Here is a 16,665-nt window from a genome sequence, read left to right as displayed (position 1 = left end):
CTCGGTCCGAAGAGAGAATAAAACTTGCTAAAATTAAGATGATTTCTATACTGGCGAAGTATTTTGAAAAGTATGGAACAAGAAACGTTACGTCAAATCGAGTAGACCAAAACTTCATTAAATCCATCTACGGACCAAATAATGACCATCCAAAGACAAAAGAAACAGGACCTGAGAGACAAGAACTTTTTAGCAAGATGAAGAGAAACAACAAACAAAACAGAATCGATGACTGTTTAGCTAGAAATCGGTATTGGCTTTATCCTAAGACAAGGAATATACAGAACACGTCAAAGCCCAGATATAAAACAAAGGCGGGACTAAAAGCAAAAAAAAAAAAAAAGATATAGTTACCACAAAATTTCAAACCATTAAAAAGTTTTAAACCGTGTATTAAGAAAAAAAGTATTTTCATTTAATAATAGTAGATGGTAATAAGCTTACCCAAACTATGGATGTCAAGTAGATGGTAATAAGCTTTCCTAAGCTGCAAATGTCACCGGACGTTCATAGCTTAGGTAAGCTTATTACCCTCAACCATTATTGTGTATAAGAGTCACGTTGGCCTCAGGGAATATATTAAAGTATTTTTTTTAGAAAAGCTTGGCCTCGCTCAGTTTACAGTTATAAATTACTCTGTATTAATTATTCTGGAAATGAAACTTTTTTTTCTCATTTTGTGGCTAAAATTACTTTTTAGACAGCACTGATGTAACAACTTGGCAAGAATGTTGTCAGTTTGAAAAATATCGACCATCGTGTGGGACCCTTCAACTCGCCCATTTTTTCTATCCAGCTGGAGCGTCAGAAAATACTGTCGATATTTTTATATAGACATACTATCTTATTTACCACATACATCAGATTCAGTGTATCAGGAAACCTTACTGTAGAGGTTTCAAGCTCCTATCTGAAGAAACGTGGAATTGAAGAAAATGTGGAATGCTTTTTGCCAGAAGAAAGATCCCGGGTGTATTTTTTTTCCCAGAGGTGATCGTATTGTCCCAGTGGTACTAGAATGTCGTAAGAGGGCTCATTCAATCGGAATGCAAAAGTTCTAGTTCCCTTTTTAACGGACCAAAAAAATTGAAGGGCAACTAGGCCCCGTCCCACGCTCATTTTTTCCCGAAGTCACCGGATCAAAACTTTGAGATAGCCAATTTGTTCAGCATGATCAAAGATCTGAAAACTATGTCTCTGAGGAAGACTTAATCCCCAGCAGTCCCAGGGAAGGGCTACAAGTTATGAGCTTCCCATTGCTTACACATAGTATTAGTTATTAGGAAGTTTACGGATGTTTTCAGGGGGGATTTTTTCTTGTGGAGGATTTGCGAGGAAGGGGTTACGTTGCAGGACCTTTCCATGGAGGAATTTTTGACGGGGGTAGATAATTTCCCACGAAGTGGGAGCCGGTTTTTCAAGTATTATTTCAAAAACGAACGTCAATCAAGAGCTAAGAGCTCATATGGCACTCGAGACGAGGTCGGAAGAGCCAAGAGCTCATATGGTATGAGCTCTAGCAAACTTCTAAGAATCAATAGATTGCTTTATAAGGAAAATCAGAGGCTTAATGCCGGTCGGGACTTAAAATAAGATCTCTGAGTCAAGAAGTCCTTCTGAATATCAAAATTCATTAAGATCCGATCGCCCACTCGCAAGTTAAAAATACCTCAATTCTTCTAATTTTTCCTCTCCCTTCAGCCCCCCAGAGGTTCGAATCGGGGAAAACGACTTTATCAAGTCAATTTGTACAGCTCCCTGACACGCCTACCAATTTTCAGCGTCCTAGCACGTCCAGAAGCACCAAACTCGCCAAAGCACTGAACCCCACCATTTAACTCCCCCAAAGAGAGCGGATCCAGTCCAGTTACGTCATTCACGTATCTACGACATTTATAAGCATTTTCCAAGATTTCTGGTTCCCCCTCGAGCTCCCCCCAATGTCAACAGATCTGGTCGAGATTTGAAATAACAGCTCTGAGACATGAATTCCTTCTAAATATGAAATTTCATTAATATCCGGTCATCTGTTCTTAAGTTAAAAATACCATTTTTCTAACTTTTTGAAATTAACAACCCCCAACTCCCCCAAAGAGAACGGATCCGTGCCAATTATGTCAATCTCATATCTAAAACTTGTGCTTATTCTTCCCATCAAGTTTCATCCCAATATCTCCACTCTAAGCGTTTTCCAAGAATTCCAGTTTCCAAGATTTCTGTTTCCCCCCTCCGACCCTCTATGTCCCTAGATCCGATTCTAAATGAAAATGGAGCTTCTGAGAAATAAGATTCTTCTAGATATCAAGTTTCATTGAGATCTGATCACCCGTTCGTAAGATAGCTCGATTTCACGTTTTCCAAGAATTCCGGCTCCCCCCTCCAAATCCCTTCAATGTCACCAGATCTGGTCGAGATTTAAAATGAGAGTTCTAAAGCACAAGATCCATCTTGCTATTAAATTTCATTAAGAACTGATCATCGGTTCGTAAGTTACAAATACCTCATTTTTTCTAATTTTTCCGAATTACTCCAAACCCCAACGCCACCAATGAGAGCAGATCCGGTCCGGTTAGGTCAGTCACCTATTTTGGACTTCTGCTTATTCTTTCCACCAAGTTTCATCCCGATACTTCCACACTAAGCATTTTCCAAGAGTTTAGGTTCCAACCCCCCCCCCAACATCCCCTTCACCTGAGAAGGTTGAAATTTCATATAAGAGCTCTGAGACATGATATCCTTCAAAACATCAAGTTTCATTAAGATCCGATCACTCCTTCGTATGTTAAAAATACTTCATTTTTCTAATTGTTCAGAATTAAATCCTCCCCCCATTCCCCCAAAGAGAGCAGATCCGTCCTGGTTATGTCAATCACGTATCTAGGACATGTGCTTATTTTTCCCACCAGGTTTCACCCCGATCCCTCCACTCTAAGCGTTTTATAAGAGATTAGTTTCCACCCCCCTCAATTACTCCCTATGTCACCAGATACATAGTTTAAAATAAGAGCTCTGAGACACGATATCCTTCCAAACTTCAAATTTCATTAAGATCCGATGACTTTTTCGGAAGTTAAGAATACCTTATTTTTTCCGACTTAACCGGCCCCCACTCCCCTCCCCCCCAAGATGGTCAAATCGGGAAAACTATTTCTAATTTAAACTGGCCCGGTCTCTGATACACTTGCCAAGCTTCATCGTTTTAGCTTGCCTGGAACTGCCTGAAGTAGCAAAACCGGGACAGACAGACAGAATTTGCGATCGCTATGTCACTTGGTTAATACCAAGTGCCATAAAAGCAAGTTTTTTCAGCTGAAAGTAGGGAGCAACATTTAAAGTTGAAACGAGCACATATTATTATTTATATAAGAGGGTTCACCCCCTTGTCAATACGTAGCTCTATACGCTAAAGTATTTTTAATACTTTCAAAAGAGCTACTTATTCTAATTAAACGGCCTATGTGGTTCAGGGTTCACTCTTAATGGATCGGAACGAAATTCGAGTTTTAGCGTAAGAAGCGAGGTATTGACAATGGGGCAAAACCCCTCATATACGTAATACTTTCTGTTTGTTTTAATTTTTAATGCTGCTCCTTACTTTCAGATGAAAAAAATTGCTCTTGTAATTATATTTTCACCATTCAAGAGATCTACGATTTACCTTACAGTATATTTCGTTTTGGTGATTCCAAACCACCTTCATATGGCCAAATGTACTTTTTATTATTACTTTACCAAGCTGCCTCACCAGGATATACCGTGGTCTATGCCACTTCATATACTTTATCCATGTAACAAACATTTATCACTGCTTAAATTGGCGTCGTATCGTATCACTTTTCGACCTGAACACGCCAAACCAAACCCTCACCCTGTATTAGACAGGTTTTAATGCTTAGCATTTTGGCAGACGACTTTTCCAACAACATCATGTACTTCTAATCGTTTTAAACGTGATAGCATCCAATCTAAGAAACTGAATCAGAAAACCATATAAACTGAACAGTGTGTAGGTATTATCACAGCCTATATAGACACCAGTTGCGCAAACATTTTTCAGAAGCAACATATAACTATTGTCGCGGCATTAATTGGCGCTGCGTCAAAACCAGACCCTCTCGCAGTTGGAAACTGGATTCAACAGCTTATATAGAACGCATGGACGGATAATAGATAGACATATCTATTAACAAATAAACTACCATCATTTTTATACAATCCTAATAAAGAGGGGGGGGGGGGTAATGCCAGAATTAACGGTGGTCACAACAGAAATTTCTGTTTTCACTCCTGGAATATGACCAAGATCTTTCCGCGCTGATTGGCTGTGGGAGCACTGGAGGTTAACGACTAGTCTAAAGATGCGTGTTGAATCCTTCTATGGGCGAGATACAAATCTACACAACTGGTGTCTATATGCTGTGAGGAATTACCCAGCTTATCAACAACTTAGCTGCAAAATAGAAGGAAGTATTTGGAGAAAAAAGTAATCCTACCATCATCATCCACCGAATCAACACGGTATTATAGTGGATATTTTGAAGACGCAATGGCTATTGTTCGTCGCCTTTGATCACCAGATTTCCTCATATCTATTATTTGTAATCCTGATTGCCAAGAAATTCAAAAATAGCTTGTATTCTGTGTGATGGTAATGAAATTATCATAGAGCGGTCCCCTCCCGAACATTCTGATCTCGTCACTCGAATCGCAAGACAAATATTTAATGAAATAAGCAATGATTAATGAAATATTTAATGAAATAAGCAATGACAAGGTGGTCACATATATGTATACAATCGAATTTCAAAAACGTGGAGTACCATGGTTGCATTTGATATTATATATATATCTTCTATATATAAAAATAAGTTGTTTGTTTGTGTGTCTATCGACTCACCAGGACACAGGGAATATAAATGACGACCGGGACACTCAAAGAGAAATTACAGACTGGGACACCGGGACAAAAATGACGACCGGGACACAGGGAATACAAATGACCGGGGCACAGGGACACAACTACAACGGGGACGCCGGGGGGCACCGGGGGATATATAAATGACGACGGGGACACAGAGAATGTTCGATTAGCAATCACCATCAACAAAGCTCAAGGGCAATCATTAGAATCATGAGGTATAGATCTGAATACGGATTGTTTTTCCCATGAACAATTATATGTTGCATGTTCAAGAGTCGGTAAACCTGACAATCTATTTATATGCACAGACAATGGGACAGCGAAGGATGTTGTGTGTTCGCAAGTTTTACGTAGTTGAAACATATATATATATATATATATATATATATATATATATATATATATATCTTTATTCACAGGTAGGACACTGGGACACAACTACAATGGCGCTTAACTAATATGGCGCGACAAAAGCTAAAAACCTAAAAAGCAAAAAAAAACAAAAAGGTAAAAAACTAAGAAGAAAAAAAAAGCTAAAAAAAATAAAAAAAGCCGCAAAACTAAAAAAAAAAAGAAAAAAAAAATAAAAACTAAAAACTAAAAAAGAAACTATATCTATATATATAAAAATAAGCTGTTTGTAGGCATGTTTGTTTGTTTGTGGGTTTGCGTATGACGTCATTATAAGATGACACTACAGACCGGGACACCGGGACACAAATGACGACCGGGACACAGGGAATATACAACTACAACGGGGACGCCGGGGGGCACAAGGGGATATATAAATGACGACGGGGACACAGGGAATGTTCGATTTGCAATCACCATCAACAAAGCTCAATGGCAATCATTAGAATAATGAGGTATAGATTTGAATACGGATTGCTTTTCCCATGGACAATTACATATTGCATGTTCAAGAGTCGGTAAACCTGACAATCTATTTATATGCACAGACAATGGGAAAGCAAAGAATGTTGTATATTCGTAAGTTTTACGTAGTTAAAAACATATATATAGATATATCTATATTCACAGGTGGGACACAGGGAAACTACAATGGCGCGTAACAACTATATATATATATATATATATATATATATATATATATAATATATATATATATATATCTATATATATAAAAATAAGTTGTCTGTCTGTGGATGTGTGGATGGATGTGTGGATGGATGTGTCAGGTGACGTCACCTGAAAAAACTGGATTAGGTGACGTCAAAACTGAAAAAACTAAAAAAAGGCAAAAACTACAAAAAAAACTAAAAACTAATAAAAAAAATAAAAAAGCTAAAAAACTAAAAAAACTATAAAGGTAAAAACCAATAAAAAACTAAAAAAAAAACTGAAAAAACTAAAAAAAGGCAAAAACTACAAAAAAAAACTAAAAACTAATAAAAAAAGTAAAAAAGCTAAAAAACTAAAAAAACTAAAAAAACTAAAAAAAGGTAAAAAACTAAAAAAAATAAAAAATAAAAAAAAACTAAAAAAAAGGAAAAAACTGAAAAATAAGCTAAAATAAAGGTAAAAACCAATAAAAAACTAAAAAAAAAAAGGAAAAAACTAATAAATGCCGACACTCAAAGAGAAAGCGACCAGGACAAAAAACTAAAAAAAAAGGCAAAAACTACAAAAAAACTAAAAACTAATAAAAAAAATAAAAAAGCTAAAAAACTAAAAAAACTAAAAAAAGGTAAAAAACTAAAAAAACTAAAAACTAGAAAAAAACTAAAAAAGGTAAAAACTAAAAGAACTAAAAAAGAAAAAAATAAATGACGACACTCAAAGAGAAAGCGACCAGGACAAAAGGAATGTTCGATTAGCAATCAACAAAGCACCGGGACACAGGGAGTATAAATGACGACCAGGACACAAGTAAAAAAAAAAATTAACAAAACTAAAAAGAAGGTAAAAACTACAAAAAAACTAAAAAGAAAAAAAAACTAAAAACTAATAAAAAAACTAAAAAATCTAAAAATCTAAATAAACTAAAAAAGAAAAAAAAGGGAAAAAAATAAAGGAGAAAAACAAAACTAAAAAACGAATGTATATACAGACCGGTACACCGGGATACAAATGACGACCGGGACACAGGGAATATAAATAACGACCGGGACACAGGGACACAACTACAACGGGGACACCGGGGGAAACAGGGGGATATAAATGACGACCGGGACAAAAAAACTAAAAAGAAATAAAAACTAAAAACTAATAAAAAAAACTAAAAAATCTAAAAATCTAAATAAGCTAAAAAAGAAAAAAAAAGGAAAAAAATAAAGGAGAAAAACAAAACTAAAAAACGAATGTATATACAGACCGGGACACCGGGATACAAATGATGACCGGGACCCGGGACACAGGGAATATAAATGACGACCGGGACACAGGGACACAACTACAACGGGGACACCGGGGGAAACAGGGGGATAACCTGACAATCTATTTATATGCAAAGACAATGGGACAGCAAAGAATGTTGTATATTCGCAAGTTTTACGTAGTTAAAACCATATATATATATATATATCTATATTCACAGGTGGGACATAGGGACACAACTACAATGGCGCGTAACTATTATGGCGCGTAACGACTTACGCGCGCGGGGGGGCTTGGGGGGGGCGCGAAGCGCCCCCACCAACTAGGTGTTGGGGTGGCGCGAAGCGCCACCCCAACAGCTAGTATATATATATATATATATATATATCTATATTCACAGGTGGGACATAGGGACACAACTACAATGGCGCGTAACTAATATGGTGCGTAACGACTTACGCGCGCGGGGGGGCTTGGGGGGGGCGCGAAGCGCCCCCACCAACTAGGTGTTGGGGTGGCGCGAAGCGCCACCCCAACAGCTAGTATATATATATATATATATATATATATATATATATATATACATATACTAGCGTAAAAAATATTTGCCCCCAAAGCCCCCCGCGCGCGTAAGTCGTTACGCGCCATTGTAGGTTTTTTAATTTTTGCAATCCCTTGTTAAAATATATAGAAATTTTTCGCAATTACCAGTTTTTTTGCGGTTTACGTAATTTAATGTCTTTTCATACTGTACTTCAAATTTTTGGGTTCCTTTTTGGGTGTTTTTGAATTATTATAATCCCTTGTTAAAATATATAAAAATATTTTTGCAATTACCAGTTTTTTTGCTCTTCAATCAATTTAATGTCTTTTCATACTGTCTGTTCAAAGATATTTGATCATTGAAGGTAGTACGATTTCTAACAACGATATGTACAAAGTTTCAAACTTTTGGGTTTCTTTTTTATGGTTTTTGAACTGTTGTAATCCCTTGTCAAAATAGAGAATCATCATTTATAATATTTAGATTTTTTCTTGTTTTTTGGGTCTTCCTACTGATATTATATAATTGGTTGCGTTCAAAAGGTTTTCTTTTTCAAGGTTTTTAAATTGTTGTAATCCCTTGTTAAAACATATACAAATATAAAAACAATGGATAATATATACAAATTCGCTCTTTACGCAATTTAATGTCTTTTCATACTGTTGGCTTGATCATTGAAGCTAGTCTCATTTCTAAGAAGGATTTGCACTAAGCTTGAAACTTTTGGTTTTTCTTTTTTATTAGAAAGGTTTTCTTTTTATTTTTTATAGAAACTTTTGGTTATTCTTTTGAATTGTCCTAATCCCTTGTCAAAATAGAGAATCATTATTTGTAATAATATCAAAGTTTTACTTTTTGGGCCGTCCTACCGGTATTATATAACTGGTTGCGTTCAAATCACGCAGTTGCTTAATCACGCAGCGATTTGATATCATCTAAAAAAAAGGAGTTTTAGGATTTTTCAGGTATTCCTCTAGTTTAAAGTAAAACATTAAAAGACATAGCTTATAGTTATAAGAAAAGAAATTCGGTGATGATGTTTTCCTAACGATTTAAATTAAACTTCAAACTTTTAGTTTTTCTTTTTTAAGGTTTTTAATTATAGTAATCCCTTTTTAATATATATATATATATATATATATATATATATATATATATATATATATATATATATATATATATATATATATATATATATATATATATATATATATATATATATATATTTGGAATAGATCAGTTTTTGCTCTTTCCACAATTTAATGTCTATCCATACTAAACTAATCAAAGATATTTGATTATTTCAGCAAGTCCAATTTCCAATAATGATTTCTACTAAGCTTCAACCTTTTGGTTTTGTCACACTAAACAGTTGTTTTCTGCAAAAAACATTTTTAAGCTGTCAGTTGCTATAACCGATAGTTGCACTATCGATGCTATAACATAATTTATATTGGTGCTATGAAAAAGGCTCGTCTGGCCTACGAGAAAAATACTTTTTCTGATTCAAAGTTCTAAGAGAGCGAAAATAAAAAATTCCGAGACAATGTCAAATAAATAGAAAGGAGAGAGATCTTGGAGTTATTGTAGACTCCAAGTTGAAATTCAGCTCCCACTCACAGAAGATCTCAGCCAATGCTAGCAGAGCCCTGGGTATCATTAAACACAGCACTACCAGCAGAAGTAGACATGTAATCACCAAGCTCTACAAAGGACTGGTAAGACCGTGTTTGGAGGTGGGGATCATCCTGGCCACCCCTCGATTCAACAGTGCTTGAGCAAATCCAACGAAGGGCCACTAAGCTGATTGCCGGTATGGAAAACAAACCCTACAGTGAACGGCTGAAGGAACTCAACCTCCCCTCTTTAGTCTACAGGCGGAAACGTGGGGATATGATCCAGGCACATAAACTCCTCTCTACCAATCAAGAAAATGAGCTCCTGGAGATTTTCTCCTCCCACATAACATGAGGACACCCAAAACAAATCCGCAAACTTCATGCAAGGACTGGACCAAGATGCAGCTTCTTCTCGAACCGGATTGTGAACCTCTGGAACAACCTCAAGGAGAACACTGTTTCTGCTGAATCAACAGATGTATTCAAACGCCGTCTGGATGCTGAGTGGAGTGACAAACCATGGAGATTTGACTGGGATGCACCAGAATCTTCCACCAGAATCTAATCAACCACGTATGCAACTGTCATCACAAGGAGTGATTCAACAGGATCAAAAGTCCTTATTTCACTCCAAGCTGTGATTTAAGGCAATTTAAGGTAATTTAAGTAACTCAATTTCTTAAAATAAAAATAGCCATTAAACTAGTAAGCATGAAGGCAGACTGCCAAGGACAGCAATAAAACACTATTGGGCTTCCTAATCCATAGTATCTCGTACCGAAAACCCTTATCCGGTGGCATAATCGCATCAGTATGATAACAGAAAATTTCCCTTTAGTTTCTACAAGTATATGAAGAAAAAACGGGTTGGTTTCTGAAACCTGGTTTATAATATTAAATATACACTGCCGGCACAAACTATAATAAGGGCAGTAGGATCTAGCAGTGATAGTAGCCCTCCCCCCCCCCCAAAAAAAAAAACTCCAAAATTACACAACAACTTTCAACGCTATTTTACTCAGCTAATATCAAAGTCGTATCCAGGGGGAGAGGTTAGGGTTTAAACCTCCCTCCCCCCCAAAAAAAAATATATATCCGGTTCGTAAAAGCATAACAAAAATGCATATATACAAATTTGTGACACTTTTTCAAGTGCTTTTTGTAACCCCCTCATCCCCCCAAAATTCCCCCAACGAAATCATGGATACGCCCTTGGCTACTATAAAAATGATCTAAATTTACATACCTCTATATATACTGTACGTATATATTACAAAGTCCAATGGTTAATGAGAATATAATATCAACAAAAATAAAAGACGCAATGAAAATTACATTATGTATTACTTTTAACCTTATAATGTTTATTTTACTTTTGAATTTTTCTGTTTTTACTTTTATTTTCCTTATTAATTTTATTTACTGGCCAGTTTACTTTCATTTTATTGTTCTTTATAGATTACAAGAAGTTGTCAAAACCTACTACATCGAAATAAAAAAAAAACTGTCTTGGAAGTTCTAAAGGAACAAAACAAGAACATCGTGTGCAACATGCCAAACAAACATTAAACAGAGACAGGAGGATAATTAACGATGAACGCTCCCTCTTTATTTTTTTTCTCCGGTCTCTCCTACTCAAATCTTTTAATTGGCAAATGTGCTATGTCTAAAGAAATCCTGATGAGACCAACTTTCAGCAGAAATTAAAATACGGTTTACTTCACCAGCTTAACTGATTACTTTTCTGATTCCCACTTCGCCAACTAATTACATATAATCGGTCCACATTTACGATAAGACGTCCTTCGAATATTGGAACGGTAAAACCGAAATAGGGATAGAAAGCCTTGGGGAGAAATAAGTCCAAGGAGATAAATAAAAAAGACGTTAAATTAGTGTGTCTTTGCATTTTAATTAGTAATTTAAATTACTAGCAAGAAAAATCTAAAATATATGAGAATACTACTAAAAATTTGACGAAATAGTTGACTAAGAATTTAAAGCCTATTATGATAAATGTCAGCAAATTTATGACACTAGTAAAGAGATTCAAAGAAACTGAGAACTGGTCAGATAGTGTGTGAGCGAGAGAGGAGGGAGCTTAAAAGAATTTAAACAGTGGGGTCTGAACAAGAAGTCAAAGAAAGTCACAGGGAAAAGTAAGAGGGCAGCTACCCTACCCCTAGAACAACAAAACTAATTATAAAAGTAAACACTTTTGCATTTATAACGCCATTTATAAAGCTACTTTTTCGCCAAAAGTACTTTTTTTTAACCATCCAACCAAACCCCCCCACCCCCCCCCCACCCCACAAGAAACCTTCAGGAAGCGTTCCAGAAAAACACCTTATTCCTTCTAAATTGAAATGAGTTCAAGTTACCTGCAAATAAGTAAGAAAGTAATCTAGTCGTTTTTTACTGATCCCGCTTGTAAAATATATGCCACATGTTTCAAGAATGGTGCAAGCCAACCTTAACCTCATCATGCTGTCCGGAGGGTCTGCTTCGGAAGGATTTTCGGGATCAAAACTCACTCCAAATGATATAAGGGCATACAAAACCTAAAGTAGTAATTAGTATCAGTTCAACTGAGGATAATTCAAAAGGCATTAAGTAACATGAATTTACAGGACATTAATAAAACGGAAAAAGTGGCTCATCTGTTAATATTGCCATTTAATTTTTTAAGGGAATATTTTACTTTGGCCTTGAAAATAAAAAAACAATACTTTTGGTATGAACATTTAAAACGAATAGAGATCACCGAGAGCGGTTGATGGTGCGTAGGGTGTCAAATCGACGCTTCGGTTGCAGAGTCATTTTAGAGGGATAGATAGCAAGTCGGTCACCCAGCCTTATGGCAGCTGCAATAAAATCCAAGGCCCTGCATAGCCAAACTGAGCGTCATTCCAATGAGCTACCGTAGGGTAGGTATGAATGGGTGTAAGTTCAATCATTTATGTAAATATTTGAGACCGAAATTTCAACTCAGGGAAGATTCCAAAAACACATCAAAGACAAATTATGAAAAATACAATGGGAAATTACGGGGAACATATCGAAACGTTGGAGCAGGCAGTTAAGCTATGGAAAACAAAGTAAAGACAGAACCCAAAATATTTTTCTGAGCATCACTGAATCTTTTACTTCGGTGAAAAGAATATTATTAAGTTTGAAAACTGTAAATCAAAATCTTAAACTGGAAATCGAAGCTGTAAGAAACCTAGGCGTAATTATAAGACAGATTTCCTAGTGCTTGTGGGTTTCTGTACCCACAAGTGGAAAAAAAAGTAGTTTTCAGGGCATTTGAAAGATAAAGGTTGTTAAGAAAAAGGGTAGGCAAAAAAGAAAATTACCCCATTCAGCAGGTTCATAGCTTAAAACAAATACAACTTTTGAAGTGAATTTTACTCCAAAAAGAATATTTTTAGGAAATTATGTTCCCGTGAGTAAGATTTGCTGGAACCCAAAGTATTACGAAAAAAAAAAACAGCAACAAAATTAAATTAATACATGAAACCACAATGAAATTTCTCTTCTGATAAAAGTACCGTCTGATATTGCGTCGATAAATATGGTATTTCTCAGTTGCATTTTTTTTTAATTAATCCCGATTGAACCTGATGATTCAAACGACAATTCGTTAAAAGGTTTTATAAAAATAAACATTTGCCCTCTCCCTCTCATTACCCTACACCTGTTATCTCCATCTCTTCTCACAATAAATCAACTATTCACCTTGGTTTATCAGAGTTTAATCCAGTTCTTTATTGTGTTGCGAGAGCAACACTTTGGTTTTGTCCAGTTTTTTTTTCTTTTTTGCTTTTTTTTCCTATGCCAGCGATCTCAGCTTATTCCTGGAAACTTGTAAGGGTCTAACCTGTGCGGTTTTTACTGAAAGTGTGGACCTCAGGCCGTATTGATGAATATGACATTACATTTTGGAAAGCTCCGCAGAACTCTTGCCTGGGGCCAGAAAGGACGGTTTTTGCTTGTCCACGAGCCAGAGCCTATAGTGTGCGAAGTGAAGTGGAGTTATATAGCCTATGTCAGAGAGGAGCATCTGAAGTTGTGCAGCCAAGCTTTCGTTTCATCAAACCATGTTTCTGCTTTCGAGTGGAAAGCTCCGTTCTAGCAGGCAAGCAGACAGGCACCACTTTCAAATTGAAGATGGACTAAAATCTATACGTGTTAAATATATGCGGCAGTTACCGGCCCCACAGCCAATAGATCTTCTTTGAGTGATAAATAGAAAAATTTACAGAAGCAGAAATGTGGCATTTTCTCACGAGTCCGAAAGTACTGCCATTTATTGTTTCTACCCATTTCTGGTCGCGATTTCAGCTGAGTTTATCATACGGTTTTTCGGACTTGGGATTGCGGTAGAGAAATGGTATCAGATGTGCCTAATAAAATTTGAAAGTTCTCTCATTGCTAAAGAAATTAGAGCTTATCCTTTGCTCCTTTCTAAGTGGTGACGTTAGAAAGTTGGCCTACGGCAAAAAAAAAAATCAACTTTTGAACTAAGACAGATAGATTATTTTTTTTCGACGGCAATCGATAGATCTTGATGAGCTGATCAAAGTATATGACGTCCATTTTTTGGTACAAAAATTCCTTCATGAGGCATGCCAGTTTGAAAGTTTTAAGGGGTTGACAACTTCAGTAGTAAGGTACACACTGAAATGAAATCTAGGCCGATACAAATTGTGAGATATATAGAGGACTTGTAAGCAACAGTCGGCTGTTGGGCTACAATCATCTTTAGCGATGAGAGGCTTGCAACTTTTGCTAGTTGGTGTGCCCATTTCTTAGTTTCCAGTGAACTTAATGTCTATCACGGGAGTGACTTATAAGTAAGAATCTGTTCAATTTGGGCTAGAAATTTGTGCAAATTGGTGCACATTGTATTCTATCTCTTCAAATCTCACAGAATTAAGTGTTTACGCAACGGGTACAAACAAAAACGTAAAACAATGAGGTAGTTTCGTAATAATTAGTGTCACCTATGGTATTTTAATCCTGAAAAGTTACGGATAGCTTTATAATACCAACTAGATTATATAAGATACTAGCTGTTGGGGGGGGCGCTTCGCGCCCCCCCAAGCCCCCCCGCGCGTAAGTCGTTACGCGCCATATTAGTTATGCGCCATTGTAGTTGTGTCCCTGTGTCCCACCTGTGAATATAGATGGATTTATATATGTGTTTCAAACTACGTAAAAATTGCGAATAAACAACATTCTTGGCTTTCCCATTGTCTGTGCATATACAAAGCCGTATGTACTAATAATGACGCCATATGCAAACGCTCTTTTTACAAACAAACAAACATGCATCCACACAACTCGTTTTTATATAGATAGATAGATAGATGGATACAATACAAATTAACTGCGTAAAACTTGCGAATATACAACATTCTTCGCTGTCCAATTGTCGCTGCATATAGATACATTGTCAGGTTTACCGACCCTCGAACATGCAACGTACAATTGTCCATGGGAAAAACAATCAGTATTAAGATCTATACCACATTTTTCTAATGATTGACCTTGAGCTTTGTTAATGGTGATTGCAAATACTAATCGAATTGGGAATTGCAATCTTTTAAATTGAAAAAGCAGATCCGTTGGAATCATGGGAATGCGAGGAATAAGAACAGCCTCACCCTCATAAGGCCCTGTCAAGATTGTGGCCTCTATTAGGTTTTCCATTGTTTTTTTTTACGGCAAGTCGCGTGCCATTGCAAAGCTTTGGTGGGTTGATATTTCTTAAAAGTATTATTGGTACGCCTATTTTTAGTTGTAGCACGTGTGGTGGAAACCCTGAAGGATCTATGGAATTTAAAAATTCAGATGGATAATTAACCGCTTCATTTGGTTCCAAAACTGTGTCGACTGACTTGTAAAGGACTGCCTGGTCTCGAATCTTGGTCAAAACAATATTGATGATTTCGTGGACGTCTATATTTTTGGGTGCGAGAATCGCTCTTTCACTTAGCCATTTATTATTTTTATAATTTTTTAGAATATTCGGAAATACTTTTTCAATCAATTCATTTTTGGACGTCACTAAATTACAGAAATCAGCAGGTAGTTGTATACGTCCTGAAATTGAGTCTACTGGGAGCTTTCCGTTTCCAATTGTCAGCAATTGATCTGAAAATGTTTGACCAGAGTCATCGTTTTGCAATCGGACACGCATATTTGTAGTTAATTTTAATATATTTACGTGTGCCCATAAATTAGAATTTTTTAGGCAAGCATTCATTTCGTCTGCAGGAGTTAAACTACGTAAAAATTGCGAATATACAACATTCTTGGCTTTCCCATTGTCTCTGCATATACAAAGCCGTATGTACTAATAATGACATCATATGCAAACGCTCTTTTTACAAACAAACAAACATGCATACACACAACTCGTTTTTATATAGATAGATAGATAGATAGATACAATACAAATTAACTGCGTAAAACTTGCGAATATACAACATTCTTCGCTGTCCAATTGTCGCTGCATATAAATAGATTGTCAGGTTTACCGACCCTCGAACATGCAACGTACAATTGTCCATGGGAAAAACAATCAGTATTAAGATCTATACCACATTTTTCTAATGATTGACCTTGAGCTTTGTTAATGGTGATTGCAAATGCTAATCGAATTGGGAATTGCAATCTTTTAAATTGAAAAGGCAGATCCGTTGGAATCATGGGAATGCGAGGAATAAGAACAGCCTCACCCTCAAAAGGCCCTGTCAAGATTGTGGCCTCTATTAGGTTTTCCATTGTTTTTTTTACGGCAAGTCGAGTGCCATTGCAAAGCTTTGGTGGGTTTATATTTCTTAAAAGTATGATTGGTAAGCCTATTTTTAGTTGTAGCACGTGTGGTGGAAACCCTGAAAGATCTATGGAATTTAAAAATTCAGATGGATAATTAACCGCTTCATTTGGTTCCAAAACTGTGTCGACTGACTTGTAAAGGACTGCCTGGTCTCGAATCTTGGTCAAAACAATATTGTTGATTTCGTGGACGTCTATATTTTTGGGTGCGAGAATCGCTCTTTCACTTAGCCATTTATTATTTTTATAATTTTTTAGAATATTCGGAAATACTTTTTCAATCAATTCATTTTTGGACGTCACTAAATTACAGAAATCAGCAGGTAGTTGTATACGTCCTGAAATTGAGTCTACTGGGAGCTTTCCGTTTCCAATTGTCAGCAATTGATCTGAAAATG

The 16,665-nt window shown here is 36.3% G+C and overlaps 1 protein-coding gene across 3 annotated transcripts in view; it reads right to left on the bottom strand.

Moving 5' to 3' along the window:
* Positions 1–16,665, bottom strand: part of LOC136026682 (regulator of nonsense transcripts 2-like) — a 173,421-nt gene that overhangs the window by 49,935 nt on the left and 106,821 nt on the right. For all 3 annotated transcript variants that reach the window (XM_065703426.1, XM_065703427.1, XM_065703425.1), the window contains one exon: positions 11,803–11,982. In XM_065703426.1, the coding sequence (XP_065559498.1) occupies positions 11,803–11,982 (180 nt within the window). The remainder of the gene's footprint in view (positions 1–11,802; positions 11,983–16,665) is intronic.

This window comes from Artemia franciscana, chromosome 4 (genome assembly GCF_032884065.1).
Source record: "Artemia franciscana chromosome 4, ASM3288406v1, whole genome shotgun sequence".
Lineage (NCBI taxonomy): Eukaryota > Metazoa > Arthropoda > Branchiopoda > Anostraca > Artemiidae > Artemia > Artemia franciscana.
Note: the sequence above shows the minus strand (reverse complement) of the source record. Positions and strands in the feature narration are given on the sequence as shown.